The sequence below is a fragment of the Meleagris gallopavo genome, chromosome 5 (assembly GCF_905368555.1).
Source record: "Meleagris gallopavo chromosome 5, MGAL_WU_HG_1.1, whole genome shotgun sequence".
NCBI lineage: Eukaryota > Metazoa > Chordata > Aves > Galliformes > Phasianidae > Meleagris > Meleagris gallopavo.
The window spans coordinates 6,834,352-6,853,900 of NC_139408.1; the positions used below are offsets into that span (position 1 = coordinate 6,834,352).

Consider the following 19,549-nt stretch of genomic DNA (forward strand, 5'->3'; position numbering starts at 1 on the left):
AATAGCACACTTTTTTTTTTGTTGTTGTTTGTTTTTTATTTTTGAAGACAGTGTTCTTAAAAAACAAATCTGTTACTGAAAATTGGAATTTTTGGTGATCCAAACATATTCACAATAGGAATAAGTGTCCTCTTTTTTGGCCACTTGCAGTGATCCTGAGCTTGCTGATGCTTTCTTAAAAAACAAGGAAACAAAACCACAGATTTATGCTAGACTGTATATTAAAAACAAACAAACAAACAAAAAAAACTCCCTGTTCCCATCTCGCTACATTTTTATGTGTGACATTTTATTTCAGGGAAAAAAAGCTGTTCTGTTTTAATTGTTGTGGGGGTCACAGTTGTTTGCTGGTTCGTGGATTTTTTTGGTGGTGGTTTTTTTGTTTGTTTGGTAAGGCCACATGGTCCTAAGAGCTGCTAAGTAGCATAGCTTAAAGATTTCAATGGATTGCTGGTGGATTGTTTTGTTGTTTTTTTGTAGGGGGTTTTTTGGAGTTTTTCTGTGAGCACAACATTGTAGTTCCTCATTAATAGTCAGCAGATAATTTATTAGCCATGCTATTAGGTCTTTTACATGCAGGATCAAAGAATGGGGAATCTTGCAAAGCAGAATGTTATTCTAGAAACAAGCAATGAGTCCTTAAAAGCACTGAATTACCAGAGTCTGGTTTGTTTCTTCCACATGCAGTAAACTCATTGCAACTCCAGTTCTGTATTTCACAGAAATTTGATGTGGTCTAGACACTGCTTTATTTCAATAGTATATGCTTCATGTGTTGCAGTTGCCAAAGAATGGATGAAATATAAACGATCATTCCTATCTCTTTAAGATGACTGGTCCAGGATTCTTGGGGCTTGTGCACACCAATGCACAATCCCTTTCATGTCAAGCTTCTTTTCTTTTTGTTTCTGCTTTTAATAGCTTAATATTTACTCTAGCTTACTACTAGCTTACTACTTTGCTCTTCTGTAACTTTATTTTGCTGGTGTTATATATCTTCTTTGCTTCTTCATCTGACTTTCTGCTTCTTGGGACTGAAGATCGCATCAGGAGTGTCAGTGCACCCGTGCTAGGTATCGTATCCAAACAAGATGCAACTTTCGATGTGAATTTTGATGCTTATTTTTTCCTTTCCTTTTTCCCTCCCTTCCTCTTTTCTGTAAAATACTAACACTGAGTGGGCAATCCAGACTGAACTCCTTAAGTGTAGTACTGAAATGAAAGAAAATCTTTAGCTGTATAGCATTCAGGTGGGATTTTTTTTTTTTTTTTTTAATATTTATTCTTGGTCTTATTTTGCTCTCACTGAAGTAAACAATAAAATTCCTACTGATTTTGATGGATGAATTTTGGTATTAAAAATAGGAAACGCAACAGCAGATCAAGATCTGGAATTAAGGTTTTAAAATACACTGAAATTACAATATTATAATACCCTTTTCTTATATCAAAAGTACAGCTACTTTTTTTTTTTACAATTATTTTTAATGAGAGAACATTTTTATAGCTATCTGTACTTTATTATATTTTTTAATTTAAGTATTAGTCTGTCATATAACAACCCTGTCACATTTTGTACTAATTATTGACAATTATTGTTGTTAACCCAGGAGAAACAGAGAACATGGATGGTACAGTAGTTTCAGATGATCTTTCACCTCTTTCTTTGGGAATGGATTCAGGTCCACAGTCTCCACTGTCTCTAGAAAACAGAAAGAGTCCAAAAGGGATCAAGAAAATCTGGGGAAAGTAAGATAATGTTTTTTAGTTCCTCATCACAACACTTCAAACTGAGAATTCATTCAGTTCTCATGAAAAGATACATCAAGAGTAAAATAAAATTCAGGAAAAGGAGGGAAAGCAGCTCTCTGATTGTACAGGTGTGTCTCTTTGTATACATGGATGGAGGAAAGTGGATGGTAAGGTTCAGAGTGCCATGCTATTGGAAGAAATAACATATTCTCCTATGTAATTATGCTGACAATTGAGAATACCAAGTTTTACTGTGTTCCTTTTATCTACTTCAGGACTGCAGCCATTTACAAGTCTGACCCCTGGTGTGAATTATTATTTGAGTTGAAGGATCATGGCTGCTTTGCAAAGCTTTTCTTTCTTTTCTGAGATATGTCTAGACAGTGTTTGCCTGCTACTTCATCAGCTGCTGCCTCAATCAGATGTTTGTGCTCTACGGGAAGATTAATATAGTTTCTAGCTGTCATTATAGTTTCCATATGAAACACTTTGCTCCTGGACACTAACAGTACTGTCTTGGCACTCTTGTTTTGAAAGAATAAGAAGAACTCAGTCTGGTAACTTCCCTGCAGACGATCTGGGTTTGGCAGAGTTTCGAAGGGGTGGTCTCCGTGCAACAGCTGGACCTCGCTTATCCAGATCAAAGGAAACCAAAGGCCAGAAAAGGTAACATTTCTTCTTTTTTTTTTTTGCAGAGATTATTTTGCACAGATTATTATACATTGTTGTTAAATACACTGAACAGTAAGATGTTCCTTTTGTGAAATATGCATTAACATACTTAATTACACATGGAATTCTACAACTGGAAAGAATTTCTCTGGTAGAAAGCGTAGCCCAAGCGGTTTGCTTATCTGCACTCCCTCAACTGCAGATAGCAGCATGAAAATGTCACCAGAAAATTTCCCATCATCTCCTGTGGGAATATCTGCAAACATGAAGATTCAGCAACTACCTCTTTCTGTCCTTTCCCATTTCTATTTGAAACTTTTATCTTTTTCTTCCTGCCCTGCCCCAAATGACCAGAAGAGGAAGCTGGGCAGTCAAATTAAGAAGATACTCATACCACAGCATGTATTGCAAGAGTGGCTGCTAGTGCTGATTACTGCACAGAATAAAGCATGCTAGGACCTGGCCTGCATTATCTCCTTTAGTCTGCGATGGTCTTTCTCATAATTTCCATCATCTTTCCTTAATGAATTTCGAAGAGTTCTTTTATTTTTCAGTGACTACAATGCTCCATTTGCTCAGTGGAGTACTGAAAGAGTTTGTAACTGGCTTGAGGACTTCGGTCTTGGGCAGTACGTCATTTTTGCCCGGCAATGGGTGACTTCAGGCCATACACTCTTAACTGCGACACCTCAGGACATGGAAAAGGTAATATTTGTACCTGTTTCTCTTAAGCAAACTCCAGTTGCTTCTGCATAACTAGGCCCCTTCCAGTAATTGGCAGTTCTACATTTTTGAAATGTTTTCATAGATGTTTAATGACATGAAGAGAGCCAGAGTCAAAGCAAACTATTTGTTAATGGTTATTATTACAGGAAATGGGAATAAAGCACCCACTGCACAGGAAGAAATTAGTTTTGGCCATTAAATCAATAAACACAAAACAAGATGAGAAGTCTGCACAACTTGATCATATCTGGGTGACACGTAAGTGAAAAATTCTTCAGAAAATTTTGTGTTTCTTTAATACAGTGAAACAGGATTTAAAAAATGTAAGTATTTTCAGATCAATCATCAGATGAATTTTTCTCCAAACTGATGACTGTATGGTCTATCTGCACATTCGGTACAATCTCAAGTGTGTAACAGCACTAGGTGGAATACTTTATAAAGCACATATCATGTAATAATCTGATGATGGCATCCACATTTCACAGATTGTTCCATAACTCTTCTGCAATCTGAACAGTAGAGTTCCCATGGAAAGTTCATACTATAAAACTACCTATTTGAATGTTCAGAACAACACAAAAGTCATCATTCTATGAAATAACTTGTCCTATTTAAACTTAGCGCTCTTAAAAAGATGGCTGGGCAGCCCATCCTTTTTGAGGGAGAAGGAATATAAATAGGAGCTGGAGGTCTCAGTTTAGCAAGAGCTAAATTACACTGCAAAAAGCACATACTTAAAATACAGCAGAGGTATTGTTGCCAAAGCTGGCTGCTGGGAATTGCTTTGAGGTTCCCGATAAGAGGCTGTCCTTTGGAAAGTGAATAGGTAGAATGAGCTACTGGAATGCCTCAGAAGAAGCTGGCTTCATTCTCACTGATGCAGATTTGGGTACACCATTGTTCTTCTATCTACAGGCTGGCTTGATGATATTGGTTTACCTCAGTACAAAGACCAGTTTCATGAGTCCAGAGTTGATGGGAGAATGTTGCAGTACTTAACTGTGGTAAGCTAAAATCTTTTCTTGCCTAACTCTGAACTTCAGAGTGAGCAAAGAATTGCAGGGTTTTTTGCAAACCAGAAACAGCGCAGGTAGGAACTTCTATGTACTGTTTAGTGCAAGATTACCTTAGGAATAGTAATACAGTGTTACAGCTGACTTCTGCAAGATGTCTTTCTTTCAATATCACACAACACACTGACAGTAAAATGACCTATTTTACATACAGCTTCTGGAATGTTTTGTTCTCCTCACTAAGTTATCAACAACATTAGGTAAATTAAAGGTAAAGAACAAATCCAGTAACTTGTATAGCTCTCATCAAATTAGTAGCAAACAATACAATACATATACCCATTATGTTTACTTACAGAACAATAGAATGGCCTGGGTTGAAAAGGACCGCAATGATCATATAGTTTCAACCCCCCTGCTATGTGCAGGGTCACCAACCACCAGACCAGGCTGCCTAGAGCCACATCCAGCCTGGCCTTGAATGCCTCCAGGGATGGGGCATCCACAACCTCCTTGGGCAACCTGTTCCAGTGTGTCACAACTCTCTGTGAAAAACTTCCTCCTAAAGGAAGTTACTTGTACAGCTTCCCTGCCCAGGTTTGGATAATTAAATATTTGTTCTTGTATTTTTATCACAGTAGAGTAACATAATTTAGCAGTAGTCAAAAATAGAACCTTGTCTAAGCTGCTTGCAGAACCTTCACCATAGAAGTATGATCTCTACTGGTCCATGCCAGGTATGAGTTGCTAGTTTCTGTGATCCTACTGCAGCATGATCTTAATCAGGTCAAAAACTATACATGAGCCTTGGTTTTATTTAACAGGCCATAAACTCTCCTTCCATTTTTAACCATATTAATATGGTACAATACTATAAACCAAAAACTACATACAAAGCTTGAAATCTTTCTTCTTGGCAAAAATACCTATTTTTGAATGTATTCTGTGCTGCTTAAAAGACTCTCTCCTTTACAGAATGACCTTCTCTTTCTGAAAGTCACCAGTCAGCTGCATCATCTGAGTATAAAGTGTGCCATTCATGTGCTGCACATTAACAGTTTTAACCCCCACTGTCTACGCAGACGACCAGTTGAGGAGGTATGTTTAAGTAACTTCATTTAAACAAGCACTAATTACTCTGTTATTATACTCCATGAACAATAATACCTCAATCACAGCTATTACGGAATTGCCTCTAAAGCAGTAGCTGTGTTTGCATTCCTGCTCTGGAATATAACATGTCCTCTCTGATAATAAAAACTTGCCCAGTTCACAAGTGATTGAGCTACTTACTAGTTGAATCTTATGCATCTTTCTTTTAAAATTATTTTCTCAGTTATGTTAATTCAGCTTTTGAGCAAATTATTTGGAATGCTCTTTTTTGGCTGTCTTACTTGAATTATAAAAGACTGCATATTGTTTTCACTCTACCTACCAGAGCTTATTCTTGGTGATACTATGACAGCCTTGTTAATAATGCTCTTCTCAAAATGTTTTTGTTTTTTTTTTTTTACACTTAACAGGTATACTCTTATTTTAGAATTTGATGCAGTACATAGGTTTACTGTGTCCTAGACTATACATACCACCAGATTAGAGGATGTTTAAGAGATGCCTTGAACAGAAAGAGGAAATGCTCCTTTGTTGAAAAGGGAACAATGTTTTCATCTAAACTCAAGATTCATTTTGTGAACACACTGTGACAGACCAGGCTGTATTCTCACCATCTTTTCTGGTTACTTGAACAGAGTAATGTTTCACCTTCTGAAGTAGTGCAGTGGTCCAATCACAGAGTGATGGAATGGCTCAGATCAGTTGATTTGGCAGAATATGCACCAAACCTCCGAGGAAGTGGAGTGCACGGTGGCCTCATTGTAAGAATTCTTTTTAACATCCTACTACATATCTATGAAGAATTGACAAGACTGTTTTGCAAACGTTATTTTATCTTGTTCTGGTCATGTAGCAAGAAACATAAATGGACATTTGCAAAATGAAAGCATGATCAGGCATTTTAAAAAGCTTCTGTATCCATACATCTTCATTTTACAACAGAAAATTTAAATAGAAAAGCAACTATTAAGATGTTGATGCTGAGCTGTGTGTTTAACAGCAACAGTAGTACATTAGAAAACAACAACATATAGTGTGAGAAAATTACTGTATTGCTGTGTTCCTTGGAGCAGCTTTAATAAAATTATGCTAACACCCTGCCACAGGAAAGAATTGTTTTGAACTCAATCTGTCTTGCCTGAAAAGAGTTTTTCTGATTCAAAATACAATTTGTAGCTTAGAAAAGCCAAGAGTTCTGAAATACTGTGATGCTGATGTGCTGCAGATTTTTTGAAAAAAAAAAAAAACAAAAATAGAAAAAAATTGTACTAAGATTAAGTTTGTTTTTAGAATAATACAGTAGTAAAAAAAAAAAAAAAAGTAGAGCAAAAAAATCCATAAAACAACCTTGTTGATGATAAATATAATTTGGCGTTTGTCTGGTCACACTCTGCGTTTCCTAACGTCAAACTCCACACATTTCCTACTCAAACCTAGTGAATGTCATAATACTACTGACTTAAAAAACGTCTAATATAGACGGAATGAAGAAATCCCTCTGCTAAGGACCATAATGATTTACTATTGCAAATATTTAACCATATTATTAAAAAAACTACAAACCCTATTTTAATAGATTCTTGAACCTCGCTTCAACGGTGACACACTGGCAATGCTGCTGAATATTCCACCTCAGAAGACCCTACTGCGACGCCACCTAACAACCAATTTTAATGTATTAATTGGGCCAGAGACACAGCAAGAAAAAAGGGACATAACGGAGTCAACAGCATACACACCTCTGACCACCACTGCCAAAGTTCGGGTATGTGCTGCTTTTGAACACAAGGTATTACAGAATCTCAACCTTACTCTCTCATTTCTCATAAAGAAAATACAGAATATACATATGTGAGTGGGGAAAGATCTGTTCTAGAAGCAGTGCCACATTGTTCTTAACTCTAGGTACCAAGGCATTTAATTTGTAGCTATCTTTTAAAATTTGTTTCTGAAATGAGCATGCAATCTCCTCTTTTCTTCAAAGGGAACTTACTTAAACTTATTTAAAATGAACTGTAACTCCCACTTTGAAAATAATTCATTGTATATAGTTCTGAATCTATTTACTTGAAGGACTACAGTACATAAGTAAATCAAAAGGAAAGAATTTTGAATGTTTAAAGAATAACCTTATGTTTCATGTTTAAAACTTGCTTTCTTTTTATTTTAGCCAAAGAAACTTGGATTTTCACATTTTGGAAATTTAAGAAAAAAGAAATTTGATGAATCAAAGGACTATGTTTGTCCTATGGACACAAACCCAGGTGCTACAAATGGTACTCAGAAGAACTACACTGGATACAAAGGCCTTAGTCCACTCACTGATAGGGAACTGGATCAGGTGGGACAAACAGACTGATGCCATTCTCATCTTATCCTCTTCCTGCATTCCAAAGCTTGCAAATAGTCAAATGTTAGCATATAACAGTATTTGCTGTATCTGCATGAAAAAAGTACTGAGAAAGTACTGGCTATGGACACTTGAAAAAGTTCTATACTAAGAATGTCAAGGTGTGGTTTTTTTTTTTTTTTTTGCCATCAACATAACAATGAGCTCATTCATCTCCAAGCCCTTTTTCAGGAACCTAACACCTTTACACTACCACACAGTGTATTTTGGCAATTAAGGTAGAGGCTGCAGTAAACAGAAGATTTTTATACTTTTGGCATTCATAAGCTGAGTATGGCACACACCTTTTTTCTTTATATGGGCAGATTTTAATGTGATGTTTATTTGGACTAATTTGTACAGAACTATCAAGTTATATATTAAAGTACAACTGGATCATAGATTTCTAACAGATTCATCAAGGATTCCGACTGCATTATTTCATTATGTACGTGGGAAGTAGTTAGGCTTAAACAGTATATATGAAAACAATGGCCTCAGTAATGAACAAAATTATTAATAAACCAACACTTAAATAATTCACTTTTGTCATTTAGTAGCGAACTGCTTAATGAAACTGTGTCCAAACATTGCATAAATGATGAAAATTAAAACCCACCAGACTCTACTCTACTTCACTGTTGTGTAAAGGAATGTAAACCCTGAAAAACAGAGCTACGAAAGGCTTGTGTGGACTCGACAACATACAAGACCCACATAGAGGCAGCTGGGGTACACCATTTTAATTCCAGTGACCGTAGTGAAACATTTTAAACTCAGTGAGAAAATGGTCACAAAATTGCTAAGACTAACTATGGAAGTCATTCTGTCATTTGCATGTTTTACTGCATCTAACATTTCATTTGTTTTCATTATCTAACTGTTATCTTTTTTAGTGTGCACCACAGTAAAAATCAAGTGCTGCTCCTACGTGGGGACAGTAGCAAGCCCTGACAATCAAATATACACACTAATTTTGTACGGATCTCCATTTACACAATTAAGAGTTGAAAGGGAATGCATTAACTCTGAGCTGACAGCTTACAATGCAGAGCTGCTCAAATGTTACAGAAATATTCTATTTTTCACTAGGACAGTGGCCTTTAACTTAAGCCTGGTTTCTAGTGTGGTAACTCAGCAAAACCTCACTGCCCTAGTACTGATAGCCTTTTTGTGTAAGCAGAGATAGGATTGCTATTGCTTGCCTATGGAGGCAGTTCTATTACTGGAATTATGTGTTTCATCTTCTGGAAAACATTACTCTTCACTGATAATCAGTCATGTTATTCCTTTTCTGGTCTAAATTACAGATCAGGTTCCATAAATCAGTTCTCTTTATCAGGATTTAATCCTTTGTTAATGCATTTTCATACACTTTATAGCATGGAGACATTTTTATTCATATGCAACTTGGAAATATGCTGAAATCAGCTTTTAAAACTACAGCATCTCCATTTGTCAAGGCAGAGATACCTCCCCATGATGCATGTACAGTGAATAATAGTGCACATACTGTCTGAATTGAATTAGCTGCTGAATACTTTTACAGATGGAACACTCAGAAGGAACAGTAAAGCAAATAGGGGCTTTTTCTCAAGGCATAAGCAATCTTACGGTATGTACCAATTTTATTCCTTTTGAAGTCACAAATGTATTCTGCTACAACTCAGCAAAATTTGGATATTGCTAATGGTGGTTAAGAGTAAGTGGGTCACTATTCTTGTTATGTGCCTCCTTTATAGCTTGGTTGCATGCTATATGCATGCATAGACACTCCAAAAAAAAATAAATCACTTTTACTAGAAATTAAGTTTCACTTCAGCATCTTCTAAGTTTTCACTAATTTTATCTCTGTGACAGGCATCCCTCCCAAAGACTAGCAAAGATGTAAGACTTGAAGATGTACAAGAGAGAAAATATCACAGGGAAATAAATCACTGTGTACTCCTGATTCATGTTGGTCCATTTTTTAAAAATTAGTTAATTGACTGAAGATGTATGAACAATGCCACACACATCTGTGTGAAAATTTCTACTTTTGCTATTTAAAACAGCCATTTAGGAGATTCCTTTTAATTTTATGTGACTCCAACCCCCTCTGTTGTGAATCTGATCAAATTACAGTTGGATTTCTCTAAACTACAGGCCTCTGACTATGTCTAATTGTTTTAATATTGCTGTGATTTTTTTCAGACATTGTTAAGCCAAGATGAAATGCTAAATGACAGCAGATTTTTAACACCTACCTTAGAAGACTGGAGATGATATTTGAGCATGACCAAGACCACTAATACCTCATCCCTGCCTGGGGCAGGCCAGGAGAAGCCTGATGTTATGGTACAGAAAAGCTTTACCTCTTTTCCTCTAGTGACACACCCCACATAGTACTTAGTATTGCTAGCAGAGCAACACTTCACAGGTAACACTCCTCTGCACTCCTTCCATATAATATAATGTAAAAGAGGTGCTGAAAGAAGTGCTACGCAATTGTTTCTTATGCAGAGTCTGGAAAGCCAGTATGTTTTACCCTTATATTTTATCATCTTTTACATGGTATGTTTATGTACTACTATTGAAAAAGTCTTTTATATATGTATATATTTAATTTTTATAATTAATTTGTAATGCAGGAATCATTAATATTCTATACCACATGGACTAATTAGAGCCAGCTAGCAATTCAGACAGGTGCTGGCAAGCACAGCTGTAATGGCTCACTATTACTGCGGTCATGCCAGAGATATTTTCCCATAGAAGGACTCTCACCCCCTTCACTAGAACATACCCTGCCCTTTTTTTTTGGTGGTTGTTCAAAAAGCATGGTTTAGAATAGGAAAAATAAAATGTAATAGTGTCCACAAAGCCCTTGCAGGAGGGTGACAATCAAGATGGCTTGTTTCTTTTTAACACCTGACAAAATAAATCTGTAGCAATCATATGGAGGTAGGTAAGACAGCAATACTGTAACAGAGGGAAATGCAGCTTCTGTGTTGTGTTCACAGCTGCAGCAGCTTGTGCAATCTGATAGCACATGCCTTTTATGTATTAATAAGGTAATTAATAACTAACACTATATCTTATACAGAGAAATACCAGAAATCTGTCCAACTGGAAAGAAAAGGCTTTCTATGAATATGCATAGTTTGCATTACTTCCTCCTTTCTTGCTACAAGATGCTGGTTTATCTATTAATATAAGCCCAAGGGTGGGCTACTCCTAGCCACAATCCTTCCAAAATAAATGGGAAACCTCAGGTGCTGTCCAGAGCATGCCCAAAATGTTAAAATTAAGGCCAATTTTTTTTCAGTCACTGAAGAATTAAATAAATAAAAATTCAAAGGAATGATAAATTAATCTGACACGAACAAACTAAACATGCTCCCTCTGATCTGGCAATGTAGTAGTGCAGTCAGCACTAGTGTAGGCATATACTAACAGACACGTGAAATACCCTGTCGGATTAACTGATCAGATTCATCCTAGTCATAATACTATAACTGCTCTGGCAGGGGCAGCCTTAGTATCACTGAGCTATTCCAAGCAGCTTTCCCTTTTTCTTTTGAGGGAGTGTTTGTAACTAACTATAGTGTTGTGCTAAGCTTGATGTGAGTATCTCCTTTTTTAATATAGTAAGAAATCCGAGGTATAACATAGGCATACATGCTTACACCTTTGACTGTTATGAATAAATTCTGAATATTCTTCTATTACTTCCTGACCTTGGAATGATTGTAACAGAAACAGAGGTAGCTGATCTCTTATCAGTGACAGAATCACAGCTATGAATGTCTGTGACTTTCTCTGCATTATTATTGCAACTTCCCTAAGTCACGCTTTAACTACTAGATGGTTTATTTTGCTTCAGAGGAATTAAAATATTTAGTAAGCACAGTTGTTTGCAACTGAAGAACCAAGTCTTCTGTCTTTGAGATTTTTCAGACCTTAAAGCAATTGAAGTATGAACTAATTCCTGAAAATGAATAAGCAGTACTGCATGCACTGACAACTAAAAATTCAATGCTACATGGTAAAAATACTCAGAAAAGGTACAGCTGAATGTAAGACCAACTCAGCAAGGCTTACAATAGGAAGGAAGAAGCCATGCTTTCTTTTAGGCAAAAAGAATGGCCAGAGACAGCATGACATTACAGAATCCTCCTCAATAACTTCCACATGAATGAGAATTACTATTACAGTAATAAACAATTACATGTTACCTAAATTTTTATTAGATGCTTTTTAGTGGCATACTGTTGGCATTTTGCTTAAAGTCTTGTAAAGGGCTGCAAAACAGCACTTTGAGAAAACACTGTTCCTTGTTCTCTCCTTCACCAGAATGAATTAATTACTTATAGAGCGCTCACATCATCCTGTTCCAGTTTTTACAGCCCTCTCCCAAATACCATATCCATGTCAACAAACAAGTCATTTGATCACTGTCCTGCTTCTCAATTTACACACTTTTTTTCTTAGAACTGCAGGTGTAACACTTCATATTAACTTATGACTTAGTTACTTCCCACATAATTGAAAAATAATTTCTCAGCCTCTTAGTAGTCAAAGGTCACTATGAAGGTTAAAACTCACAGAAATTATCCCATTAAAATACACACACAAAATTAAGAAATACTGCACAGTTATGTAACAGCCGTTCCTGTAAGAAAATATGCACTTACTTAAGAAAAAGAGCTGGACGACATCACCGTTAATAAGAAAATGTAATGCTCTTGGGATAGCTGAGTTTGTCCAGGTTAGGTTGACATGCAAACTGAATCATAGGTGGTGGCCCACACATAAGAATGAGCGTCTCACTGCCAGAAGGGAGGTGGGTTTTAATCATGTCTGCAGTGACAAAGCCAGAACTGCACTTCCAATCTGAAACAAACACGAACTATTAATCTGACTCTGTACAGTCTGAAATCTCTTTAAACTACATATGTTTTTCTCACAAAGTAGCTGAAGCTATGCCACTATCACTGCAAGCAGAGACAGGGACAAATCTCTCACTGTGCTCAAACCTTGTGGTTTCTTTTAAAGAGGACAATAAGCACATGGATAACAAGAATCTGGCTAAAAGGGACTATACAGACTTCCAGACAAGAATGTCTATCAATAAATGACAGCTTTAAACAAATTAGATATCAGCCAGAAATAAACATGAAGAATAAATTAGGCTTTCTTCCAGGAAAGAAAGGTCACCCACGACAGTAGTACAGGGACAGATTATTCAGACCTGTGCTACTCAACACATTTGGAAAACTCTAGAAAAGATTGGTAAGGTTACAAGCTCGGTGATGACAGGAGTGTTGTTACAAAAGTGAAAAAGAAACACTAGGTGGTTTCAAAGAGCAGTATCATTGAATACCTCTGCCGCTTTAAGTGAACAAAGCATCCTTTTCCCCCATTATCTCAACATACAAAAATATGTACTTTAAACTGATTTACCAACACAAAAATACTGCTGTTATGAAAACAGCAGCAGTTTTTACAAGAGTAAGCATACATCCAGTGTGTACAAGTAGCCTACCTTGTGGAGGCTTGTCCAGCGTATACCAGAGCGTGATCTGATCAGGATGCCTCTTAGCAATGTCTTCTAGCTCAGCTCTGAGCAATATACCCTTTTCTGTCTGCAAAACAAGACTGCTATTTAGCTCTAAGACATCTGTTAGCCTCTGATGTGAGCTTACCTAGTACGCAACAAGACAAATGCAATGGTAACTCATTCAAACTTTCCCTTTGCATGACAGGCTACTATCATTACAGATTAAGGGCAACCAAATATGAGACTTAACAGTCACCTAAACACAGTTTTAAAGATGTCAATCTGAACAACTTCTGAATCACAATTAGCTTCTGTTAACCCTGGTTAACAGAAGTAAACAGAACAAAGTCCTGTTTCTTTGCAATCAGTCAAGGAGTAAGACTAGCAGGAGGACAACGATCTGTTCACAATTTATTCCAATACAGGAATTAGGGAGTATAGGTGAAACTATGAGCAGCCATCTTCAAAACAACTGAAATATAATTGGAACTACAACAGCACCATACAGTACTGATAAATAGTTGCGGATATTTTTCTAATTCACTTTCTCCTTGTTAAATCATTTTAACCCAAGACAATATAATAAGAACTTATTTAGTAACTACTTTATGGTCCTATCTATGCTGATCATATTAAATATGCCATCTCAGATCACATTTTGTCATACACATTCAGCCGAAATTACAGATCAGACAGACACTGAAAGATAAGAAGGATGTAGAGCAGTATTTTCTGTGTCACAGCAGCTTCAAAAACTTAAGCCAGCAAGAAAGCCTTTAGCATTTAGCATTAAAGGACAAATAGATGTATCAGCACACTTACCTGATTAGCAAAAAGAAGGTAACATTTTGTAGAGTCCTTAGGATCACTTGTGATATGATGGATCAGCTGTTACATAGGCGTTATTCCTGTTCAAAACAAAGCAGTTAAAAAAAGCAAATACTTCAATCTACTTAAAGCTGCAGTTTCAATATTCTTGCTGCCTTCACTTGGTCTTCAGTGGGAGCTTATTTTGCACACTGAATTTCTACTCTGTCCAAATGCAGAAGTTGAGGGGTTTTTGTTATTCCAGATAGATTAAATTAAAACAAAACCACCACGTTTGTGTTCTGGGGCTTTCGTCCTCAGCGTTCTCTTATCACATCACTAATTTCACCTTCAGGATATTCTCCCAAAATACTTTTTGTCATTGACATTGGAACTCAGAGTGTAAAGTGAGTTCTCTGAGGTCACACATTAAATTGAGACTAAAACTACAAAGAAGCTGCTAGCCCTGAGCACAGAGCTCAAGCTGCTGGAATGCTTTGATGTCACCAAACACTCATGTATAAAAAGAAATACAGGTTAGATTCTGATCATATCAGGATTCAGAAGAGAGGAGATCCAGTAAGCGCACAACTCTTACAAGACACAACTGATTTAACACTTCAAATATGTTCTTTATCCCAGATGGATCCAAACACCAAATACATGCAAGCAGTGTGAAAGAGCAGCTTAGATAGTGCTAATGGAATTGCTCTGCTGCCGAAGTATAGCGCATTAGACTCCTCACAAGCATCCATGAAGACCATTTAATTCTCCAGAGTGACATTTGCTGTGATGAGAATAGTTGTACCTGTTCCTCCAGCTATCATCCCAAGATGCTTTGCAAACTTCTTCTGTGCTTCAGACTTCTTATCAGGCTTGATCAGGAAGATACCTAGAAGAAATATTCAAAACCTATAGACACATTAACTCCTAAACAAAAACAGATACAACTTCCATGGGAATACATTACTACTGCCTACCAATCAATTAGGGCAGATCTGTTGGACATACTAAATGTGCTTAGCATTGCATTGAGTGTAAAGGCTAGAAGCCTTTGTACACTCTTAGCTTCAAATGACTGATTTACATCTTCCCAGCTATCCAGCATCATTTATGATCGACTCAGGAATTCCCTTATCATTGTCTATTCACTCAGCAACTGCAAAAGCTGGTGATAGCTAAAGATAAACCTGCTTTTCAGTCGAGGCTATGGTTATTAGGCCACCCTCATCAACCTCATTTACACCATGGATCTAGCCATTTCTGTGTGTCCACATTCAAATGAGTTGTATTAAACCAGCATCAAGCAAGATGCCACAAAGATAATCGAATATGTTGTAGCCTTGCATCCTTTCATCAAGAATTTCATTTTTGTCTTTTGTTTTCAGTTAACAAGATCATTGTGCTGCTTGCAGTCAGTTAGGTGACTGTCTTTATTGTCCTGTGATAAGACCTTGCTGATTTCTGCTCTACATCTGAGTACATCGTCACTTTAAAACTGTTTAAAACCAGACAGTTTGTATTCACCCAAGAGAAAAGCCCAGGATAAATATCATACATAAAGGACACTAGACATACTCCAATAATTTTTAAAGAAATCTGTAACTAATAACCAGCTCTCCTAGCTACTACTCTTCATAGCAACCAAATCAGAGCTGAAAGGAACGTTTGTAAAACATACACCACTCAAGTCCTCTGAGATAATAACTGATTCATCAGTGTATTATTCATTGTAAAAGGCTATGATCCAGGGAAGTGTTGAGCACTGCTTCCCCTGAAGCAGGAATATTAAGTGCACAGTGCCTCTCAGTCAAGATGAATACAAAATCCTTTGGCCTTTCACTAGCATCTTCAAAGAAGATTATTTCTTTGAACATACGACTTCCTCACGGCCAGTTCAGACCTGGTTTAATACCTAAATGGAGCTGGCTGGCAGTTAATAAATTATTTAGTAACACTGTCAAGATTTTCAGAGGGCACTTGAGGCTACAACCTGCCATGTATCTGGAACATCTGTCTCCATGTCTATATCCGAGGGATTTCCAGTGCAGCCTTCTTAATAATATGCAACAGCAGATTTTTCAGATTTAATTATATGGTCCCGGGAGTAAGACAACAACCAGCTATTACTCTGTAAACACTAAGTACTCTTCCCATCATAACCAACTCTGATGGGCTTTTGGGCAAGATCAGAAAGCGTAGATTTTCTCTTTCCTACTTTTCAAAGTAGTTTCTCTGCAAACCACAGTTCATCAAACATTCTGATAATAACTAATTAAGTTCCTCCCTTCTGCTCTCTCACCTTTGTGTCACAGTACCTGACCCCTTGTAGACAAGCAGTCCATTTGGCCCCCTGAAGTCAATAACATCTCCAATCTTCATGTTGTCTATGTACTGGGACATCTTCCCACCTTCTGTGAACTTAGGATTCACATTTTTGTACTAACCTATAAAAACAACCATTTCTATGACATCAGCCATTACCTTTCTTGGAGTCAGAATGGTGTACTGAAAAATCACAGCACTGCTGGTCTGACATTTACCATTTGGAAGAAAGATTGCAGCAATTCTTTGTTCAGTTATCTGTTGTGCTGTGCAACAGTAAGCAGACCAAGTAAGTAAAATGCCCTATGCAAATAGCCAGGCTAGTAAGAACATGTGTCAAGCAGATTATGCCCTCCTTTCACCATCTCTCCAACAAGAACCTTATGTTTCCCCCATTTTTGTAATCATGCCTTCTGAAAATAGCATTACTGCATCTTTTCTTGTTGTGACCTTTCAGCCACATGCTAGCATTTCAAGATGCATGATAAATATTAAGTAGTTAATAACAATTCACTGTATACGTAACATGATGAACAGAGAAGACAAAGAAGCTCAGATTTTTTGCGTAAGTGCAAACTGTCTTAGAAAACAACTGGAAAATCCATAAGTCCTGGGATCAAATCATCTAGCATCCTCTAGTTTATAAGATTTTCCTTGTTTCTTTATCCCATTTTCTCAATGAGCCCATTAGCACAACTTCTGATGCTTACAGACATATAATTGCAGTCTCTCTAGGGTCACAAAAGACAGTTCTAACTGACATGTTCCTTCTTTCAGGTATCAGCAGTAAGTACTAATAGCAGCATAAGGCAGCTGAGGAAGAGCAACTACTATTTGTTCACTGCAAAACAAACAAACAAACAAAAAAAAAAAACCCGGAAACAAAAACAGAGAAGTTCCTGCAGTACTGCCAGTTCCTTTCTCCATCTCCCTCACTTCTACTACTTCTCTGTGACATGCAACCCTCACAACATGTGAGATACATAACTCACTATTCATGAGCAAGTGTGAGTTTGCCATGCAGTCATTCTACTGGATCCTATAGGATCCTATATATCCTATCTGAAAGACAACCAATTAAAATAAACTCTATTTCACTAAAATGAAATAGTTCCCTTCCTTCCAGTAAGCAATTCATCTGTATTAAAGGAAATTAAAATTTACCTTTATAATTAAATCAACATAACCTTTTGTCTCATCACTAGAAACTGGGGTATAGGCTTGGATCACCAGATTACCACTGATTCTTGCAGAAAGGTAAATGTGTTGGCCTATGGAGAAAGAATTACAATCCAATGATTTTTTTATTACCTGGTTTCAAAATCTTATTTGGCAAAGAAGACAAAACAGAAAAACATGTATTGTAAGCCACCAAGCACAAGCAACAGTGGAGTTAATCTTTACAATACAAATGGTATATAAAACATGTAGTCTTAACCACTGCATCTAGTTCGGAAAAATCATCTTTAAAAAGCTGTATAACTCATTATTATTTTCATGGCACACACATGCACACGTATTCTCAGGCAATTCACCTTCAAATAAGAGCCAACACAAGAAGTGCATATTCTTCTACAACCACAAGAAATTATGGAACAGTATGTATTATGGAAAGGGTAAATCTTTCTTAGTTCAGTTCCAGGGAGTTATTGTTATGCAAAGGTTGCTATAGGTAATAAACAAATGGCCTTTGTTTGGCTTTCACCAACTGATGTTATTTTGTGTTATCCTGTGTCATTACGCATTCACACCAGATCTGTACTGCTGGAAAAAAAAAAAAAAACAATCTTCACAGCCATACCTCCTATATTTTTTCTCCAGTTTACACAGCTTGGTTGTAGAGGGTACCAGCCTTGTAGGATGCTCTGTTCTGTATTTAGATTTGGTATTTAGCTAATAAAAACACAGCATTTGCTGCCACACAGCTTCACAAGCAGCAGCATTAATGTGTACATAAAAACAAAAAGCAGAAGCAGCAGTAGCAGAAATACTTTTAGCAAAACGATCTTGGTAAAAGTAGGAGGCAGGAATCCAGCCCATACAATTCCAGTATCATAGTCCTAATTTCTTAAGAATAAACTCCAAATAAAAGGCAGCATGTGCCAAGGCATTTATCATTTGCCAACTTAACATGGTTATTTCAATTCCATGTCCCATACAAGCCTAAAGAGAACCTGAAGAAAGACCGGTGCTTGATCAGCTGCATGCAAGAAGGACATGCCCACAGCACAGAACTGGAACTTGTGCATACAGCAAGAAAGCCGCCAAACACAGCACAATACAAACAGGGCTCCATCTGCCATATCATCCAGGGACACGGTTCTGCAAAAAATTACCATTAATTCAAGGTCCAAAGTTCAATGCCATCACACTTTCAGAGTATGAGAAAGATGTGCCAATCCTAGTCCGAAATTAATTTCCTAGTGCAGAAAATAAGCCAAAGCTGTACATGTATCTACATCAATCAAACTCAGTGCATGCACAGAAATGGCTCTGAACATTGCAACATCTATGATATAAATTTCCACTGGGATTTGCATGCAGTCGTTAGTCTTTCCAGGCATACCATGTAACACAAGCAGGATAGAGCACAAAGAAAATCTGAAATGTTACTCTTTGGGAACCCTGGCTGGCACTTCCCTCTGACATGGCAGCTTTCAGGCGCAGCTCTCAACTCCAGCTGAGCTTTAAATTCCAACACAGAACCTCAAGAACTTAAAAATCCTCATTCTCAAAAATACATGTATTTAAATGCTGTAAGTATTCACCTACAGATAATCCTAAGACATGATCTGGCAAAGGGAGCCCAAACGGAATTTCTTAGCATCATGGCTGATTTCCTATTTAAAAAACATGAAATTCAAAATGAAGCCAACACACCACTGCTGTAGATCTCAGGCTCTACTCCACGCCGTGAGTTAGGAACCCGTTCTTTGTTAGCACGCAGCCAGGGGCCAGCAAGAGCAGCTCAAATAGCTTTGCAAACGAAGTTTACGCAACTCTGAATTTCAGGATCAAGGAATTCTCCCCTTCAGCTGCACGGGCCCCCTCAGCACCTGTGCTGCCAACGGCCAAAGGTCGGGCAGGGCAGGGCAACACAAGCTGCGGAGCTACTCCGCGGAAGCCTGGGGTTTAATGGAACTCCAGGTCTTCAAGGCACACAGCAAGGAGCCCGGCCTTCTTGGGAAATCACCGCTCCGCCCCCGC

At 37.4% G+C, this 19,549-nt stretch overlaps 2 protein-coding genes across 4 annotated transcripts in view; one reads left to right on the forward strand and one right to left on the reverse strand.

The window, feature by feature from the left end:
- Positions 1-18,050, forward strand: part of PPFIBP2 (PPFIB scaffold protein 2) — a 96,711-nt gene extending 78,661 nt beyond the window's left edge. For 2 of the 3 annotated variants that reach the window (XM_085224050.1, XM_019615372.3), the window contains 11 exons: positions 1,611-1,749; positions 2,290-2,418; positions 2,979-3,129; positions 3,297-3,408; positions 4,069-4,157; positions 5,142-5,264; positions 5,915-6,040; positions 6,856-7,044; positions 7,450-7,620; positions 9,218-9,283; positions 9,862-12,026. In XM_085224050.1, the coding sequence (XP_085080176.1) occupies positions 1,611-1,749; positions 2,290-2,418; positions 2,979-3,129; positions 3,297-3,408; positions 4,069-4,157; positions 5,142-5,264; positions 5,915-6,040; positions 6,856-7,044; positions 7,450-7,620; positions 9,218-9,283; positions 9,862-9,933 (1,367 nt within the window). In that variant the 3' untranslated portion in view covers positions 9,934-12,026. Of the gene's footprint in view, positions 1-1,610; positions 1,750-2,289; positions 2,419-2,978; positions 3,130-3,296; positions 3,409-4,068; positions 4,158-5,141; positions 5,265-5,914; positions 6,041-6,855; positions 7,045-7,449; positions 7,621-9,217; positions 9,284-9,861; positions 12,027-17,119 lie in introns of those variants that run through there. The other variant, XR_014883353.1, reaches the window with a different exon arrangement.
- Positions 11-18,882, reverse strand: CYB5R2 (cytochrome b5 reductase 2). The gene is given in 8 exon segments (XM_085223829.1): positions 11-1,702; positions 12,345-12,543; positions 13,196-13,295; positions 14,033-14,118; positions 14,826-14,909; positions 16,336-16,459; positions 17,507-17,613; positions 18,792-18,882. Coding segments are annotated over 7 exon segments (762 nt in total). The 3' UTR covers positions 11-1,702; positions 12,345-12,373.
- Between the last annotated feature and the right edge of the window lie 667 nt (positions 18,883-19,549).